Below are 20,983 nucleotides of genomic sequence, written 5' to 3' on the forward strand. Positions count from 1 at the left end.
CTTGAGGGCGCGGCGGAAGGAGGGGAGATCCGGAATCACCCGGATCTCTGGGGGTAGTTCGTTCCAGAGGGTGGGGGCTCCAACAGAGAAGGCTCTCCCCCTGGGGGTCGCCAACCGACACTGTCTGGTTGACGGCACCCTGAGGAGACCCTCTCTGTGGGAGCGTATCGGCCGGTGAGAGGTAATCTGTGGCAGAAGGTGGTCTCGGAGGTAACCAGGTCCGATGCCATGGCGCGCTTTAAAGATGATGATCAACACCTTGAAGCGCACTCTGAAGGCCACAGGCAGCCAGTGCAGCTCGCGCAGCAGCGGCGTTACATGGGAGCGACGAGTCACTCCCATCACCGCCCGCGCAGCTGCATGACCACAGCTGAGCCCAAAATTTCTGTTGCTAAGTGAAACATTTGAGTTTGCCTCATTTTACGACCTTTCTGGTCACAGTTGTTAAGTGAATCAATGTAGTTGTTAAATTAGTATCATGGTTGTTAAGTAAATCTGGCTTCCCTGTTGAGTTTACTTATCAGAAAGTCACAAAACGTGACACTGCAACCATCATAAATATGAGTCGATTGCCAAGCGTCTGAATTTTGATCATGACCATGGGGATGTTACAATGGTCGTGTGAAAACTAATCATAAGTCATTTTTTCAGTACCCTTGTAACTTTGAACGGTCACTAGATGAACTGTTGTAAGTTGAGGACTACCTGTATAATTTTTTGGCTTGCTCAAAATATACAAGTAACCCTATGCATGACACAACAGTCTCCCCCTATTTCTGCTGCCAGGTGCATTGCAAGACAGATGTTGGCTAGGAAATCTGTCAACTGTTGTCCATCACATCTGGATGGTACCACATTGAAGGATGCTATACCAAGCCAATATCGCTGCTTAGTATTGCCTAGGGGGAAAAAAAACAAGCATTGTTTTACAATAAACAAGTTTTGGGAAGTCAGAAACCATATATTCACTTTATTTTTTACTTTTAAAATATTAGCATTTCCTACAAAATATAAATCTTCTTACATCCCCAAGGAGACGCACACTCATTTTATCTGTTGTCATGATAAACTGAAAATGCACATGTGATTTTTTCTTTTTCTTATTGATACGACAGACAGACAGGGAATTTGTTTAGTTATTTGTTCTAACCTCTCAAGACTTTAAAAGAAAAGTGGGAGAAAATAAACACCGAAGGTAAAATAATACCTATGGCCATGTAAAGGATGATCCTTATAAAATATACTATTTTTCTTCAATATCTACCATTATGTAGCTGTGCAACACTTCTCAAATGATCAAATATGCAATACTGCTGCTACTGAAAAATAATTAGAAAAAGTGCATTTAGAAAAAAAATCCAGGTGAGGAAGTCATATTAGACATTTTATAAATAAGCCCTGAATGTTTATTATTTATATGCCAACAGTCTGATATTTCTAATTGTTTTAGAAAGATGGCAATTTGTATCTTTCCCACTAGGACAGAAATTATGTCAGTATTGTACATATTGAGAAGAAAACATAAGAGATAGTCCAGTTGATTTTTTTTCTTATGAATGTCATGGAAATAAGCTGTACATTTGATACATGTGAATGCATATAAATTACCTGATTGATTTATATCAAACAATCTTTTTCTGTTTAGAAAAGTGTAAGTAATAGACTTAAATCAAAGTGCAATATAACATTTCTAGTAATATTGAAATTTCATGAGCCTAGGACACCACTCAACATGAGCAAAAACTACCTATGGGATGATTATATAAATAAAGCTATTTGAGAATAGAAAAGAAAACGTAAACATTTTATTTGGCAATGTTCAGATCAGTGAATAATGAAAAATTACAATTGATTGGTGCTTTCCAACTCATTTAGGAGGGATGGAGCTTCATTAGCCATTTACACTGTTGTTGCAAATAATAGTTAATGCTTTAATTTGTCCTTCTTTTAAAATTGCAATTTTAAACAGCACTAGACTTGACATTTATGGTTGAAGATATTAGTTGTAGCACTTTATTTCAACAATCTCAGCTGTTAAAGGCATTTCGCAGACTGGAAGTAAAGAGAATCATTGTCATGCATTTAGTTTGTTAGGTCTCTGTTATTAATGGAAGAAGTCTCACAACAGACTCCATACCTGGGGTGTTTGTGTATGTGTGTAAATATGTATGTATCATGCACTTAAGTCAATTATGATGTGCTTATAGATCACTGTATTTCCTTTAAAACTTGATGCAAAGAGAAAATCTTGTTTGTCAACAAAAACGTGTGTGAAGGATCTTGGCGCTTGAATATTTAATTCTTGAAACTTGACAAATTTGGTTTTTCCCGCATCCCAGAAATAGACTTGAGTGAAAGAATAATCACTTCCAAGAATAGCATACTGATAATTCTTTATCTGAAGTGGCTGGAACACCATGGACCCCCTGGATGGCATTCTTTGTAAATCCAGAAATTTGGATCCTGTCCATTTCATTACTTTGGAATCCCCAATGAATCTTGTTAGGCAAACATAAATATCTTCTTTCACTTTGAAGTGTTTGACAGCGTAAACATCTTCCATATCTGGAATATCCACTGGGTCAGCAAAATTGTTTGTGCCCCTGTTCCACTGATATAGGACTGGGTGTTGAGAACTGCTTGAGATGATCAGGTGAGGCTTGGTGGCTATTTCAAGATACTCCACATCAGTGTCTCTGTACCATTCGTGCAAAGATTGGTCAGAATAAAATCCATTTCCATTCCACTTATAGACAGTGGTGATGCCAGCTTTTGAACTATCTGCTATTGCAAAGTATGCATTCTTTACAATTGTGAATGTCTCAATGTCATTAGGCTTTCTGATCTTAAGGATCTCAATATCCTGAATTTTGATAAATTTGTTTGCATGAATGTCTCTTTTGTATATATGGGAGCCACCGAAGAGCTGGGCAACAATGATGTATAAGCGATTCTCAACAATGATCGGCTTACAGACAACCACTGAAGTCCCTGCACAAAGATTGATATAGTGTATCATCAACTGGCATTATGATAAGGCCACACAAAGTTCAAAGAAATCAACTGTTAATACCTGTGATGTTATCAAAATTCCTGAATGTCCCTTCCACATGGTCCCATTGCAGAAAAATACATTTTCCGATAAAAGGCTGCGCGATAACCACATATTCATCATTCATGAATGAGAAAGTGTCCACTGACAGGGACTGATATGGCAACTTTCGAAATACAACAAATTCTGAAAAAAGTACATACTAAAAGTTGGTATTTACTCGTTGGAATGTTATTGTAAAAAGTAAATCACTTATTCAAGGCACTGGTATTTTATAAATCAATTTCTCCTGCTTATTAGACTTTAGTCAACAAAAACAACAAAAGATGAAAATGTTTATTAACAGAGAATAGCATTCATGCTTGAATCATAGCCAATTCTAATTAGCCTAATTCCTACTGTGGTTGTTATGGTTCATCAAGTCACATCTGACTCCTGCTGACTACAAGGATAAATCCCTGTCGTTTCCTTGGCAACATTTTTGGGAGTGGCTTGCCAATATCTTGTTCCTAGTGCAGAGAAAGAAAGAGAGTGACTGGCCCAGAGTCACCAAGCTGGGTTGGGTTCCAGGCCTAAAGTAGGACTAGAACATTTGACCTTCCAGCTTCTAATTTTGCTGCTCACCGCCAGACTAAACAGCCCTTTTCTTTGTTACTAGCCCCCTGGGATGAAAATTATGAATATAGCAGTCACACTGATTTTCATAAAATGTAATTAGGGCCCAATATTGCAAATAAGACAGTTTCAGTTACTGTGGAATGAGAAATCTTGATCTTCTCCAAGCATGAGGACAAATAAAACAGTTTTGGCCAGTTAGACCCTACATATTAAAACCATCCCATAGAGTTGAGATTTCCTACCCAGCTTTGCTTAATTTCTATATTATAAGGAATTTGTAGTGTGCAGCTGATTTCGCACACTGAACTATCATTTGCTTCACTATGGCTTCTGAAAGTAAGTTACAGATAATCACACACAAGTCTATGCCAAAATCAATGGAATCTCATTAAGATTTAGGGCAATAGGTGAACCAGGCCACACAACCATTGTGTAGGTGTCTATGGAGATTCTCAATCATCCAGGTCATGGTTGTCCCAAAGGTGCATTTTTTCAAAAGGCAACTGGATTTTGTTTTTCCTTGAAGACGTTTCTCTTCTCATCCAAGAAGCTTCTTCAGTTCTGAAGCAATGAGAAGCGATACGTTTTCAGCAAAAACAAAGTCCATTAGCCTTTTGAAAAAGCACCTTTGGGAAATCATTGTGTGGGTTCATTCTCCTACAGAGAAGGATGGAGAGAAAAATCTCAACACAACGGAGAAGAGTCTGAGATCTTGAAAGCTGCTGTGAATAAAAGGCAGGCAATATTCGGCCTAGGTAGATAAATAGATTAACCTGATAGAAGACCGGTTGCTCAACCAAAAGGCAATTGCCCTTGAAGAATAAAACTTAATGAAACAAATAGAAGACATATTGAAGACTTACGTGTAATGATGCAATCAAATTCACTAGGAGAGAGGCTATTGATTTTGCGTTTCTTATACTCTGGTGGACTTTCACAATAAATATCTTCCACTGTTGCATTTGTTCTGCTTATCCATGCAATTAACCATTTCAATTTGCAATCACATTTGAAAGCATTTCCTCTCAGGTCTCTGGACAGAAACAATGTTTTTGAAATATTATAATTTAAAAACTACCATTTGTTTTTTTAAAAAAACTGATTATCAATTTATAATATTTTTAGATCACTATTGCATGAAAGACAATGCGTTTTAAGGAAGAAACCAAGCCTGTATTTTAAAAAAAAACAACCTAAGGGTCTAAAAAAGCAAATGTATATTACATTTCCTAAGAGAGAGAAGGGAGGGAGATAAAAACCTTACACTGAATTAAGCACCCTTTTATTATATTTCTGGATGGAGAGGCACAGCATGGGTCAAGGGGGAACTAAAATGAAAACAGCACCATATCATCATACTGCAAGACCTCCCTCTTTTGTATGTGAATTATGGTGTTATACCCATGTACAAAAGGGGCAGAGATTGTAGAATGACAATGCAATGCTGTTTTTGTTATTTTGACAAAAGCATCCAATTTTGCAGATGCTTTTGCCTAGATTATGTATGGAGAATGTTGCCTCTGGGGGCTCTTTTTTTCCTTCTTATTCTAGTTGAGTAATTCCTTCAGGCTTAATTTGGATCTGGAAAGAAATAAAATCCTTTGATACAGCAAAAAAGCTTTAAGATTGTTTTCTTCTTTGCAAATGTAAAATTACCTCTTTTAAATGATTTTAGAAACTAATTACTAAAGAAGAAGAATACAATTAATATAACTTTATCTGCTTAAAATATATTCAGATTAAAAACAGAAAAGAAAAATGTCTGGAAAATAATATTCCAACAGAACTCTAAAAACTTTGAACACGGGTACCCAAAAGTCTTTTCCTTGCCTCTTTCTCAAACTGACCAACCAATCAACAGCAACTACAGTAATTCATAAGTTGACCAATAATGACTGTCAATGACCCACTGCCCCATATAGTTGTAGATGTCTTTTTTCCATCTTGTCTTAGCATTCTTTAGCCAGTCCCTATACCACAAAGTCCATAATTTTTTGATGTCTTGCTAAATTCTGAAGACCAGAATTATGTATATTTCAGATCAAATACAATAATACAAATCATATGAATTAATATTTCAAGTCCAAAATGTATCTCCAACAGAAAAGCAATTGCAACTAATCTTTTATTAAATAATTGCTGTAGTGTCCAATAGACAAAACTTTCTTTTCTGTTAAAAACTCATTTTAAGCTTACAGGAAACGAATTTAAAACAACTTTCCATGTGACATTCCAGCTAATTATTCTAGATGTCATGTAAATAATATCAATTTTATCAATGCCCTTTTAAAAGCAAAAATATCTTCAAACGTTGCGGTTGCTCTTTCACGCTAAAATAAGAAGAGCCAAGTTCAGGAAATTAAGCCCAACTGATTTAGATAGATAATACTTTGGTACATGTCCTTCCCATTAATAATCCTAGCTCATTTTATTCTTCTCAGATGTTATCTAGATCTTGATAGACATACTTTGTGCAAACACAAATATGTTTCCAGATGCTAAGGAAAATGCCTGTTCTCTGTGCAGTTTTATTTTATTGCATACATTTCAGCCTGTTTTCTGCTGGAATACCGGGTCACTTTATTGTGGGGGGTATCTGCCTCATTTTGAACATTTCTTGTAATCATTAAGTTATTTGGGGTGGACAGATGTAACTTTATCTTTTGATGTTCTTCTCATCTAGTTGCATTTGCATGAAATGGCAGTATAGGGCTGGCAATTGTATAGGGTTTCCTGCCTTGCCACAAAAAATGCAGGGATTCATTCAGGGAGTTACCAGGAATCAATACTAACTCAAAGGCCCCCGTATGCAATCATAAAGCTATGTATGGACAAATTGCTGCCTTAGAGCCAGATGGCAGCTCTTGGCCTAATTTCCTTGCAAAAGAGAGAAGCAGGTGCCAGAAAGAGAAAATGAGGTACCAAGAGGCCATTCCCTACTTGCAATTATTCGTGGCACAAATAGGCCTTCGCTCCATGTCTTGCCTACTTGTGAACAAAGCACACTTAATTGGCCCTTGGCTGTTTAGTATATTTAGAATATTTTCCCTCTTATTCTAGCAGTATCCAAAGGAAAATAGTGGTGACTGCCTGGACTAAACCTTGCCGTTTTCTCAGTAAGATTTTGGAAGTGATTTACCCTTGCCTCCTTCCTAGGGTTGAGAGAGAATGACTGGGCCAAGGTTACCCAGCTGGTTTCATGCCTCAGGTGGGACCACAAATGTTTATTTCACCTTGGCCTTATTCTAAGAGGGAAAATATACTTAGTATTCATTAACAGTCCAGAGCCAGTTAAGTCTGCTTCATTCACAGATAGGCAAGATATGAGATGAAGGCACATTAGTGCCATGAAAAATGGTAAGAAAAAAGATGTGACTTCCCGTAAGAATTTTCAAATTTTCAAATGCAAATTCTTCCAGCAGTTTGCTATAAGTTCCATGCCTCTCAATGTCCAGGAAGCAAACAGGAGGGCCTCCCTGGTAGAGTCTGGTTTCCTGATTTCACTGCAGCAGCTTTTATCACTGCAGAGCAGGGGTCTTCAAACTTGGCAACTTTAAGACTTGTGGACTTCAACTCCCAGAATTCCTCAGCCAGGCTGGCTGAGGAATTCTGGGAGTTGAAGTCCACAAGTCTTAAAGTTGCCAAGTTTGAAGACCCCTGCTGCAGAGCAAATTGTTTAAAGCAGCTGGCTCTCTTGCCGGTGGGAATGGCTCTGGCTAAATTAGCTCATAGAGAACAGCTAACGCTCTCAGTAGACATGGCTGAGAAATTCATTCCATTCCCATTTCTAGGAAAGCTTATGAAGAGTGTACTTTCCAAGCATATGAAGTAGTTTTCTCTTTCTCCCTCTCTTGCAGGGCAATTTGACAATTATAAAAAATGCAGAGATATAATTTTAAGAAAATCTGCCTATGAGATAAGTTGCCACAGAAACACATTACTGTAGGGGACAAACTTGTTTTAGATATTCTGCGGCACCGTTCTGCAATCTGGCACATGCATTTGCCAGCTGCCAGCTTGCAGAAAACTGCTGTGAGGAATGCTCCTAAATAGAAAAAAATCTATTAGATGAATGAGATAATTGATGATAATGGTCTTGGTGGGTATAAAGCAGATAACTTCAGGCCCATTGTATGAGCAGTTGTTCCATAATAAGTATTGATGGGCTTTTTTTTCCTTTTCATTCATAATGGGAATATTAAAAATGTATCTTACACATTTGTTAGTGAATCCAATCCTTTGAATATGTCTTTAGGGAGCGTTTGGAGGTTATTGTTTGCAAGACTCCTGTAAAAAATATAATTAGGGTTAGATTAATCTTGCATTCTTTGTTTCCTGTTTAATGAATTACTAGAATGGCAAATAATAACATATGCATTGCTACAATGTGATTCACTATTATAATCAGTTGTAATAGCAATACTAGTAATGCTAATATTATTGTAATATGGAACTCTTTATTTATTATACCTCAAAAGACACAATTCATATTAAAATATTACATCCACACTCCCTATTGTTCTAAGCTTTTCCAGCTCTCTGCTGTCTTGCCAAACTCTTAACCACAATCCTTGTGTTTTTACCAACAAAGGAGAATATTTGTAGCTCAGGGTTGAAATGAGGGATCCTTGGTGCTCTCTGTGCTTCCTTGCTTTCTTGCAGATGTTTCATCACCCAAATTAGGTAATATTATCAGTGCTCTATTTTATTGTTTTTACTGTTACTGTTAACAATGAAAAAGATTTCGGGGTATTTTAAGCATCCTCTGTCCTCAAATTCTACCTTAATAGCAGTTCCACCTGTAGAACAGTAGAACCTCGACAACTTTAAGATGTGTTGACTTCAACTCCCAGAATTCCTCAGCCAGCATGTTTTTCAGTGTTGAGAAATACTGCTCAAGAATATCAGTTGCAATAGCTTTGTAGCCATGGCTTGTCTCATCTATGATCACATTCAAATTGTTTTCCACCCACGGATGCACTTCTGCTAGCATAGGAGATTTCCATAACATCATACCCTTCCGAGAAAATAATAACAGTAATACATTTGCTGTCATTATGCTGTTTATTATTCATATTCTTAAATGGGAAGATGACTAAACTATTTATTACACAAAAAATGTCTGTATTACATTGACTCAGTTCCAACTTATTACTGAAGGTCTATCCACAGGCCAATTCCAAGGACTTAGGTTTTTTTAAAGCCCTTTATTAGCAAAATACCATGATACCAGTAATAGTTCCACAATTTAAAAGAACTTGTGGCCATCATCTTGACTTTTTCGAATCAAGAAGATAATGGTAAAAAGTCTCTGGAGTTGACCTCAACTGCTGGTGAATACGTGGGTGTTCAAAAACCCCAACCACAACTGCCCATGTGCAAAGCTAGGTTTATGGTTCCTTGGATTGGTGGGTAATATATTTACAACTAATTCCTGAGCATTCAGTGGATCTATATATAATTGTAAAAAGGCCCTCCTCTTCTGTCAATCATCTGATCAAAGGAATCTGCTGAACCAATATTAGGCAGGATTTTGGTGCAGAGTCTCTAGAGCAAAGAGAGAAGCTGCACAGAGTCACTTCTGGGTCACTGCTCAGAACTTAAGAGCTTCTCATTGCTAATAGTGCAGAGAGAGCAGGTCAGCTGGAAGGAGAATGACAGTGATGAAGTTTCTCCCCATACTGTAAGTGTCTTTGTGTGTGTGTGTGTGTGTGTGTGTGTGTGTGTGTTACAATAAATATGTAAAACACAGACACTTAACATATGAATAGCCTCCAAGTCAGCAACAGTGGTAACTTCAGGAGGCCCCAAATGCTCCTATACACACTGAGAGCACCTCCCATTGGATGCAATGGGGTTTACTTCTAAACAAAGGCAAATAGGATGATGGCATTCTGAACTATTAGTGCAAACAGGACAAAGAGTAAATCTTTGTTAGATCCTGGCCCTTCCTGGGTTATTAAAACAGCCTGGGAGATGAACACAGGAAGGGTTCATATGGTGGTTTTGGCCTCTTGGAGAGGGGGTGGTATGCCACTCTTCAAGAGATCATGGCTAGACCCTTACCTGCTGGAGAATTATCAGCCAATTTCCAATTTTCCCTTTCTGGCAAAGGTTGTGGATAATGTGGGTTGGATGAGAGCTACAGAGGATCTTAGAGGAAACACACTATCTGGACCCATTTCAGGCAGAGTGTAGTACAGAGACAGCATTGGTTGCACTCGATAGAGCTGGGATGGGGATAGTGTATCCATTTTAGAGATCCAAGATCTCTTAGCAGCTTTCAATACCATCAACCACAGTATCCTTCTGGACTGGCTGCAGAGGTTAGGCACAGGAAGCACTATGCACAAGTGGTTCATCTCCTTCCTTAGCGGTCAGTTTCAGTCTGTGTTGATGGGAGTGGAGAAGATCAACTCCATGGTCTCTCTTGTATAGAGTACCGCATGACTAGATGCTGTCCCCATCCCTGTTCAACATCTACATGAAACCACTGGGCAAGGACATCCAATTCAGAGTGCAATATCATCAGTATGCTGATACCTTACTTTACATTTCAACCCAAGGGGCTATTAATGTATTGACTCAGTATCTGGAGGCTATTACGGTCTAAATAGGACCAAACAGACTTCAGCTCAATCCTTGCTGTGGCTGTTGAGGATGTCAGCATCTTTGGTTTTGGATGAGGTTGCACTTCCTCAGTCAAGACTGGTATGCAACTTGGGGGTCCTTCTGGACTCATAGCTACTGCTCAGAGAGCAGATGTCAGATGTGACCAGGAGAGCCTTTGCATGGGTTCATCTTGTGCATTAGTTCACCCCTTCCTCAATCAGGAGGCTCTTCAGCCAATCATTCATGGCCTGGTATCTCACAATTGGATTATTACAATGCACTCTACATGGGGCTGCCCTTGAAGACTACTTGGAAGCTACAGCTGGTTCAGAATGCAGCAGTGCAAGCAGTAACAGATGCCTCTCGGTGTTCCTATGTGTCACCACTGCTACGGAAGCTTCATTGACCGCCAGTTGGCTTTCAAGTGCAATTCAAGTTGCTGGTTATTATCTATGAAATCCTCTATCGGATAGGGCCCAGATATCTGAGACTGCTTATCTCCAATATTTCTGCCCACCCAGTATGTTTCAGCAGAGAAGGTCCTCTCCAGGTCCTCTCCAGTAAACACTGCCACCTTGCACAACCGAGGAAGTGTGCCCTCTCTGTTGCAGCATCCCTGAGAAATAAGGACAAAATCTTCATTCCTGAGCTTCTGGAAAGTTTTGAAAACCTGGATTGGTCCAAGGCCTGGGGTTGAAGTTTATTACTTGTTCAATGGTGCCTGCTTTGTTTTGTTGCTTTTGCTGTCTATTAGATTATTTTAGTCTGGGTGCCTATGTAATTTAATGCATTTAGATATTCTTTTGTTTTCCCTGGTTTTGTACGGTGGAGTTGGATGGCCAATACATTTAAACAAACCAACAAACAAACATACTTACAAGTGAATTAAGGACTTCAGCCCGCGAAAAGAAGTGTTGGAAAGTGATTTGACGTTGTTGTTTTCTATAAACCTGTAATGGGATTATAAATGCAACTGGTCAAAGCTATCTTCATCTCAGGCATTTGACTCACTCAAAAAATCTTGGACCATAAATATTTCAACTCACAAATATTCTAGATGAGGAAGGCCCAAGAAAGCATCGCTACTAATGGTGTCAAATGTGTTTGCAGTAAATAATCTGTAGAAAGAAATATTAGACAAAAAGTATAGTGACATGGTCTTAGACATACATAGATTTTTCAATGCTTGATTATTTTTAGAGATGAAGATTATAGTTCCTGCTCTGCATATGTCCTAACAAAATGAAATAGACACACACAGTCTAGATTAGCTTTCTCCAACCTTACATCCTCCAAGATGTGTTAGAACTACATTTCCTAGCTGATCTAGAGCTTCAAGATACAAATATATATAATATATATGAAACCGTTTCATGATATTGACTAAATATGCCATAATTTAAAGAACTGGCATTTCTGAGTATTTTCCTACAACTCCACAATGTCTCCTTCGAAGTTCTAGAGCAGTGTTTCTCAACCTTGACAATTTTAAGGCATGTGGACTTCAACTCCCAGAATTCCACAGCCAGCATTGCTGGCTGTGGAATTCTGGGAGTTGAAGTCCACATGCCTTAAAATTGTCAAGGTTGAGAAACACTGTTCTAGAGTTTGCCTTTATAAGAAATAAATGCAGTGCAATCAGAAATATCATTTCAAAATTATCCTTTCCTCTAACGCTTGAAGTTGAATGCAAATTGCTGCAATTTACATAATAGCTCCCATTTGAGAGCGCCAACACTATTCTCAACCGCATGTGGAACTTTTGCAAGGGAAAGCATTGCTATTCATTCCAACAAAAGGAACATAATTTAGGCCCACATCAAACACGCAAAATGGTGTGGGGGTTTTTTATCCGTAAATGAACCACAAATGTAAGTGTTTTTGATGAACATCAGCTATATATCTATGTCTATATCTGTGTGTGTGTGAGAGAGAGAGGGGGGGAGGTGTTTCCCTGTCCAATCATGGTGCTCATCTCTATTTCTTGGCCGAGGGAGCCAACATTGTCTCTGTGAGATGGGCTGGATTGAGAGAGGGTGACCTGCCCTGAGTCACCCAGTTGGCTTTTATCTCTAAAGGGGCACTAAACTCAGGGTCTTCTGATTTCTATGTAGATATCCTATACATAGGATATAGATTTTAGGATTGCTATTTTGAGCTGCAGAAATCCAGGTCACCACTAGAAGGCATCAAGGAGGTCATACCATGGTCCTCCAGATGTTTGCAACTCTTGACAGAATTTGCTCCCTGCTTTCCTCTATCTGGTTCTTTGAGGTTAAACCTTTGCTTCCCACTTAAGTTCAAGGACGTTCCTCTCCCCACCAAACATGGAATTTAAATGAGAAAAAAAATAATCCTGAGGCAATAGCAGAATTCTTTCTTTTTTTTAACCTTTTAATACCCATGAAAGGAGATGAGAAGGACATGCTTACATGTACTGCATTTTATTTATTTCATTAGTCTATAGGCTGCTCCAGTTGTGAATAACTGAGCAATGTACAACCCACCTCTGTTAAGTGTCTAAGATGGAAAAGTATAATCCTCTCCAATTCATACACTACCATGATATCGTACATACTATAGAAAAATTCCCAAAAATATGATGGGGCCAAATTAGAGATGTAGTTAATTACATTTAAACAATAACATATAACCTTACACAGCAGAAAAGGTATCTAACTTCACTCCATAAGGAACCATCAACTGGATCAGAGGGTTATAATTGTTTCTATTTTTAGCAAATGCTCCTACCAATGTGATATTTGCACCTGAAAAGGCTTTTTGCAATACACATGCTACTTAACTCCCTGGACCAGTGCAACTTACATGATCAACGGAGTAATATTTTAATATTTTTCTGCACTGCTACAGCTATTATCTTCTTGATAATTAAATTTTATATGTTAAACTTAAGCATTATTTTCCCCTGATATTTCCTTTTTTACTTAAGGGAAGTTTAAGCAATTTATATTAAATAAATTATCCTGTAAAGAGTTACTACATAAATTAAAGTAAGCAAGGTAGATTTACGAAAGTCTTTATAACTTAAGATTGTAATTGGTACAGTTTTTAAAAACAGAATGAAATGCATACTTTTGAAAGACTGACTGTATCCTGAAAAATGCAATTTCAAAGATTTTTAATTTTATTTTTAAAAAATCAAATATATATACATCCAAATTAAAAATGTTAAGACTTTTGGTTATACCGGTAGTTTTATTTACTCCAAAGTTCAGTGTGCATAATGCAATTAGATTTAAAACATAGAAATAGAAGTAGCAAAGAGGTGCTTTATTATTTTAAAATTTTCTTGAAGTATTAATCTCTAATATTGGCCCAGTATTTTACTAATGCCTTACATTTTTTTTCTTCAACACTGAAAGAAAAGAAAATTTGGTCCTGGCTATCATCCAGATGTCCAAGAGCTAGTAGAATTTTACTTCATTCCCTCCCTGCTTGATGACTTTTATTTTAGTCACTTATCCTTTGTGGAATAAAAGTTTCATCAGATCTATCAATTCTCAATGAGATCATAGATCAATTGCAGCCAGGGATATTGTTTGGGTCATCCACTCTGCAATTCCCTCCTGCAGTGATTCTCTGAGGATTAAGATGACTCTTCATGAGATAGGCAATATATTTTGTGGTGGTTGCGTGGCATTCAGGGATTGTGGCATGTGATGCATAAGTTAGGGGACAATATATCTGCTGATTTAAGGGAGGGGTTAAAGGTTGAAATAAGTACCTTAAGCAGAATCTTCAAATACCCACTTTGTTCCTCAGTTAGAAAAATAATCCCAGTTTGAGTCGTGAGATGCATGTTTTAAAGAGGCAATAGGACCGCCATAGGCAGTGCTTTTTTTGTATTAAAAAAAAAAAGGTGCCGGAATTCACACACGTTATATAACCCGCCTTGCCTACCCTACAAGGTTCCATCCAAAAAAGGTGCCGGAACTCCGTTCTGGGCATTCTATGACAAAAAAAGCCCTGGCCATAGGTAAAGCTTAAGACACTCATTTCATTCCCAATAACCTCAAAAATTGGACTAAATATTTTGCTTTCCCCATCCGAATGGAGCCTTGGGGGTTCGAATACCACAGGTTGTTACCAGTGGCCTAGGAGCTTCCAAGCTAGTTTTGCTCTCCTTTCTGTGATCTTTCTTTTTCATTGCTCCCTCATTCCACCTATCTCTGTTCTCCTTGTCTCATCTCACTATTAGCACTCCTTCCTTCCTTCCTTCCAATCCCTCCCTCCCTCTAAAGCAGGGGTCCTCAACCTTGGCAACTTGTTAAGACTTGTGGACTTCAACTCTCTTAAAGTTGCCAAGGTTGAGGACCCTTGCTCTAAATAAGTTCTGTACGCATCTGTCTTACTCATTGCCCTGAGGGCCTTTAGATCCCCAAGTATTCCCCTTAAAAACTCACTGGAGAAGCCATCTATGATTCTATATTTAAAATTTTAAGAGAAGGAGCCAGAGAAGGAAATGTGTTGCGCCTTGATAATAAAAAGGGACGATGGTGGTATAAAAACAAAATGATCACAAGAATATTATGGAGAATGTGATTAAGAGTCACTTGTAATATATCTGTTGAAAGTTTTAATTTTCAAGATGTATACGGCTCCTGATTTTGGAGGTCTTTCTCCCCAATTTTGAAGCCTTTGATATGTGTTCAGCAGATTTCCATTACAAATTTCCTGTCCTTTTGTGTGCCTGTTTTTTAACTGTGATTTATTGTGGACCAGATTGTGCCTCTTGATATGTTCAGGGCTAGTCTCAGTTTCTGTAGCCTTTCGATTGGGAGAGGGGGGATTCTTGAAAACCCTCTCCCCTTTTTCATACTATTTCAAAAACAGTTCAGACTCAATCAGGAAGCACAAACTAACTACAGGTAGTCCTCGACTTACAACAGTTCATTTAGTAACCGTTCAAAGTTACGATGGCACTGAAAAAAGTGACTTATGACCATTTTTCACTTGATTCACTTAACAACTGTGGCAAGAAAAGTCATAAAATGGGGCAAAACTCACTTAACAAATGACTCGTTTAGCAACAGAAATTTTGGGCTTAATTGTGGTTATAACTCGAAGGCTACTTGTACAAATGTGTGCCTGACACCTCCCTTAAAGGAGCTCCACCTGTCTTTTTCTGTTATAACTGTCATCACTCTTCAACAAGCTATTGCCCTCCTGAGATCTTGGACTATAGCTTTTATCAGCCAACATGAGGATGGGAGCTGTAGTTCAACAAAACTAGAAGATGCCAAGTCAAAGAAGCCTGATCTATACTGCATATTCCTTGGGAATTACATTCTATCTTTTAGCCTTGCCAATACAGTTTCCATATTCTGAACATGGTTTTCTTAAAAAATTATTCTTGGGAAGTGGGAACACTAGTTCCACCAACGCAGAAATTATCAAAATCACAAGGCACAAATGCAAATGGCTTCAAAATCCCACCTCTCCTTCAATAACAATCTTACTTTCCAAAAATCACAAAGGAGAGCTAGTATTTTGCACTGAACAGGCAGAATATGAATCAGAAATAATGTGGCATCATCTATACAAAAATAAGATGAGAAAATCGGTATCCTGAAATGCCCTATGATCAATAGTTACAGATCATAAATACCAAGCAATCTGCGTTTCTCATTGCCAATGAGATTCTGGACCCAAATTGTACATCTATATATCAAAGGTATGATTTATATCTACTCACATTAAAATCTACCATTTCCATCTACAAAAAGGTCACGACAAAGCCTGCTGAGATGGCACATTGGCATACTCATGACTAAATAGCCGCCATGGGTCTTCCCCTTTATGGAGAAACATATCTTTTTTCATTATCTTTTTTCTTCCCAGCGCGATAAGGTGAGATTCTTGCCCTATTCCTGATTATGTTTTTTTTTATTCTGAAAAAGATCTGGGAAAAACTGTATCGTTCCCATGGTAACTATATTTACTCATTTGTTTGGGATTGAAACCTCAGCTGAGAGCACATTCTGTCTGATCAGCTCCCAGTATATAAGGTGAGAAAGAAAAGGACATCACCTCACTGACAGAGTATCAGCATCAGAAGTGGATAATGATCAGTCAGACATAATGCTTAACGCTAGAGCAAAATTATGCCCTAGGCCAATTCACATAGTCTACCCTGTGTGAGCCTGGGTATTTAAGATTCTTCTTTAAAAAAAGAAGTTGTATTTCTTGACAGGTTTCTGAATCAGATGTATCTTAATTTATGGACTGCATTTTTTCCACAGAACTTGGGCTTTTCCTGCAGGATCAAATGATGCTAACCAAAGAAATATTTCTCGGCTGTGTTTACTGCAGCCAACATTCTTCAATCCTCACACAAATCACAAATATGAAGGATCTATCTATATCACTGACATGAGGCTTGCTTATAAAATTGCTCCACTGAAATCCATGTTTCCTTTCTGAGAGAAGCAAGTTTGTTTAGTCAGCCACAACTCTTAACATTCAGCAGCACTAATTCTGAAAGCGTAGACAAATGATTTATGAAGACCCATTATCCAGCCTCAGAAAAGACAGTACACGGTAGGGCGGTGCACACCGTAGGGGAACATGGTGGCATTGCCCTAACTAGAATTCACATTTACCAAATAGGCATTCCACTAAGAGTGGTGGTGATACTAAAGCACCAAAAGAACAGATCAAGACAGTGAAGAAAATATCAGTAATAATAATCTGCTAGGTATGACACACCTTTAATTACTTCCACTGGAAACGCTAGGTACATTTTGTTATATAATAGCTCTGCACTAGCTCCTCCATATAAAACAAGTACTGTACTTAAAGCCCGTTAGTGGAGCGCTTTTAGAGAGAGACACGTTTCATAACAAGCAATCACCATATAAACCGTTCTCACAGAAGTTGCAGATTGGGCGAGAAGATGAAACTCCTTTCTGGGATTTTCGTGAAAGCAGATCTCACAAAGGATCTGGAAGAAGAGGAAAACGGGAGGGGGGGGGAAGAGGGGGAAAGAAAGCAAAGCAGAGGTTAACAGCGTCCGAGCTTGTCGGGGAGTCGTTCTGTCACCAAGCCCTGGCTGGTTAACTGTCCCCGTCAACAGGAGTGACAATTTCCAGCGGGGGACGGGGGGGGGGGAATGGTTGTTGCAAGATCGACGCCGCCGAGCAACAGACGGCGTTGCATTAAGAGAAACGCGCAGAGGGATCCAACTTCTAGCCCTTCCAACACCCGCTCCCCGCTTCTCCCCCTCCATCCCGGCGGCTGCTTTACAATCCCAGCGGGTCTTCCCTCCGGCCGGCCGAAGCGCCCACCCGAGACCCTCTGCGCGATCCACCGACAAGCCCCCTGTCCTCCCCCCACTGCCTACAGCCCCTTACAGGGAGGTAATGTCGGGCGACACGCTGCGCGGAATCGCCCGGGCGTTCTCACAGAGCGCGTTATCTTTGGTACAAGTGCACGAAGCCGGGCAGGCGGTCTTCCCCGGTCTGCTCCCATCGGTCAGCAACAGGGCGGAGAAAAGGCACAGGAAAACTGCCGCGGGTCTTCCAACGGGTTGCCGGTCGGCTCGGCCCATCCTTTGGATCCGCTCTGGTTCCGGCCGGTTGGAAGGAAGAGGGCGAGAGGAAGAAGCGCAGCCCAAATCATGAACGGGCAGGCGGGAATCTCCGCGTTTTTACCGAGCCGAGGAACATCTGCGTGGAGAACCCGAGCGAGACGGCTTCCCCTTCATCCCTCCTCCGGCTCCGTGGCTCTCGTTCTCCCCCCGTCGCCAGCCCTTCTTCTGCCCTTCCTTTCCCCGCTCGGAACCTGTCGGGGGACCGAAAGGCTCCAGCAGCTCAGCCGTCGGTTGTTTGGGGATTCGCCAGGCAGGCGTGCGGGGCGAGCGGGACCTGCGGGAAAACGGGGAAGGAGGAGGACGGAGGGATCCAACTAGCTGGAGAGGCGAAAGAGAAAAAAAAGGGGGGAAGAAAAAGAAAGAGAGAGACTCGCATCCCCGCGAAACCCATACACACAGGCGCGCGCGGCGGCGGCGGCGACTACCGCTCTGCTGCTGCTGCTGCTGCTGCTGCTGCTCGGGGTTGCAAAGTGTGACGCACGCCGCGGAGCCGAGGCACGGCTTTCACTTTTCTTAGGGGAGGCCCTCTTCTCGCGGCCAAAAATAGGACCACCTTCTGCTTGGCTGGTGGCGGCTGCGTGGGCGGGCGGGAGGGGGCTCCGTGGGAGGAGGAGAAGGGAGGGAGGATCTCTCCACCCGCGTCAATTTTCCCTGGGGGAAATCGGGCTTTGCATCTGCCAGGCGACGGCCGGAGGGAAGCAGCCAGTCTGCGTTGAGGAAAGAAAGCGAGGGAAAACATCCAAAGGGCGGTGTGTGTGTGTGTGTGTGTGTTATAAAAACCCAGTTGGCGTAGGTGTTGAGGCCTGCGATTTCATTGCACAGGCTGGCTGGTACCGCCGCAAAACAAACGGACACCTCGGGCACAAACAGTCGGCCTTTTATCAACCGAGCGTATCTGCAAACGGCCACGTTCAAACCCAGCCAGCAAAATGCTTTTCGTCTTCTTCCCATCCTTAAGTCCTCCCTTAATGCGCAATAGTTGGGCTTCGAGGCAAGCTGAATCTGGGCTGCGTCTTTTGGAAACCTGTTTATAGAGTGCCCAGTGTAAGGTAGAAAGCAAGGAAACAGCCATAATGTTTTGAAGCTCTGGCCGGTTTATTTGTTGCCTTTCAACCATTTCAGGCTCCCTGCAATGTCTTCACTGTGAATCTGACACATAAAGAACTGTTGCATCACAGTGAAAGGAAGCTGTTAAAAAGTTAACATTTCTTATTCCAATGCCAGGCCAATTTCTCCTAGTAAATAACTATTTAGGAGCTCTTTACAATACCAACTAAACATAACATTGGTCCATGTGCTAGGACAACTTCAGGTGTGCACTCTGCTCCATGTATCTGTGGTCTGCCATCATTGTCTGTCAATTTATTTCTGGCTCAGCTGCCGTGTACCCAAAATTGCAAAATAAAGCAATGGTTTCATTTGTTTCAAATCTCTTCTCCCCCAGAATCCCGTGTTCTCAATAAAGGTTCAGCAGCTACAGGCAATACTGTAGTGTAGACTAGAGCAAGGTGGCTGAGGAATTCTGGGAGTTGAAGTCCATCCATCTCAAAGTTGCTGCTATAAAAGTGGTAATATCTTACGGTAGATGCTTAACATCTCTCCCACAACATGAACTACTGTAAAGGTGTAGACTGGAGACGCTACCACTGACTGAACCCTGTTGGTCACACTCTCCTCCTCACAATTGAAAGGAAGGACTAATTGGCTCACCCAGTTCTTAGAATTTCTCTTAATGGCAGTCAAAACCATTTACTTCATATTGCTTTGGGGAGGCTGCAGTGTGGTGTGTGTTCTTATGCTGATAGTGTGCAGGTGTCCATGGAAAAGTGGTGCCATGCTGGAAGTATCCACAGAAACAATGGCTGTGAAGTTCATTTGACGTACCGAGTCACAAACTAGCCTATCACATTTTAGCCAACATTCACAGATACCTGGCAAACACATTTTAATGTGCTCTTTGAAGTAAGTCTACATCCCACACTTGTGGTTTACCAGAACTCCATCATATTCTAACAATCCTACCCTTTTCCCACGATTGGCCTCATCTCATTCCCAGCTCAAGGTAAAACAGTCATTCCTAGGTGTGCAGGTAATCCCCAACTTACAACTGTAATTGAGCCTAGACTTATGGTTTTAAATCATGATACTGTAGTTGTTAAGAGAGTCCCAATGTGACTGCACCTGATTTTACAACCTTTCCTGTAATGGAGTGTTAAGAGAACACAGCAATTGTTAAGTGAACCCATCAATGGGTGGGTTGTTGTTTTTTTGCCAGAAACAGATGTAAACACCAGAAAGTAGCCAAAAAATACTGAAAATTGCAACCATGTGACCACAGCTCACTGCAATTGGCCATAAATGAAAATATTTTTATACACCCACACAACTCAAATAAACATAGGAAGAACCAATTTCAAAAATCAATTGCACTTGTCCACAATAAGATTTTTTTCAATAAGTCGATTACCTCTATTCATGGAATGTGTAGAGGTTCAAACAACATCCTCTTCCAGGTCTAACCTTCCCCCTTTCTCTTTAATCTTATCAGGAGGTTCATTAAGGAGAAAAAGATGGAATATATTTTTGATTGATAAAATTAGTTCATAGTGACGTTAATGATAAGATATTCTTTTCCACGTATTCCACCACTTCATGAGTTTTCCACATTTAGTATCCCTATGTAGGTGTATGAGTATGTATAAGAATAGACATCCAACAAATCTTTATCTTTATTAAATATGTCTGTGTTTATGCTTGAGAAAACAGAATGTTAATATTTTCTGTCCTGGAACTTCAAAGTTGAAGAGATAGCTTCCACAATCAGGTTTAGCCACAAGTCTTAATGTTGCAATTTATTATTCTTATTTTATTTATTTATTTTATTTATTTATTTTATTTATTATATTTTTACCCCGCCCTTCTCCTTGCGGACTCAGGGCGGCTAACAGCCTAATAAAAACAAATACAAAAGTACAAAAATACTACCGTTAAAACGTAATTAAAAGGAAATATTAATTTGGCCTTTGTTATTTTAAAAATTGTTTTAAAACCCAACTAAAAATACCCCTTAGGCCAGTCCTGCCAGCTTA

The 20,983-nt window shown here is 40.0% G+C and overlaps 1 protein-coding gene across 1 annotated transcript; it reads right to left on the reverse strand.

Moving 5' to 3' along the window:
- Nucleotides 1-1,794: 1,794 nt before the first annotated feature.
- On the reverse strand, nucleotides 1,795-18,008 carry LGI1 (leucine rich glioma inactivated 1). Its single transcript, XM_029285416.1, has 8 exons — nucleotides 17,956-18,008; nucleotides 17,175-17,246; nucleotides 11,329-11,400; nucleotides 11,161-11,232; nucleotides 7,886-7,957; nucleotides 4,534-4,703; nucleotides 3,074-3,238; nucleotides 1,795-2,991 (listed from the first exon to the last, which is right to left on the reverse strand). The coding sequence occupies exons 1-8, from the start codon at nucleotides 18,006-18,008 to the stop codon at nucleotides 2,174-2,176; spliced, it is 1,494 nt and encodes a 497-aa protein (XP_029141249.1). The 3' UTR covers nucleotides 1,795-2,173.
- Between the last annotated feature and the right edge of the window lie 2,975 nt (nucleotides 18,009-20,983).

This window comes from Protobothrops mucrosquamatus, unplaced genomic scaffold (genome assembly GCF_001527695.2).
Source record: "Protobothrops mucrosquamatus isolate PMUCROS unplaced genomic scaffold, P.Mucros_1.0 scaffold1644, whole genome shotgun sequence".
Classification (NCBI taxonomy): Eukaryota; Metazoa; Chordata; class Lepidosauria; order Squamata; family Viperidae; genus Protobothrops; species Protobothrops mucrosquamatus.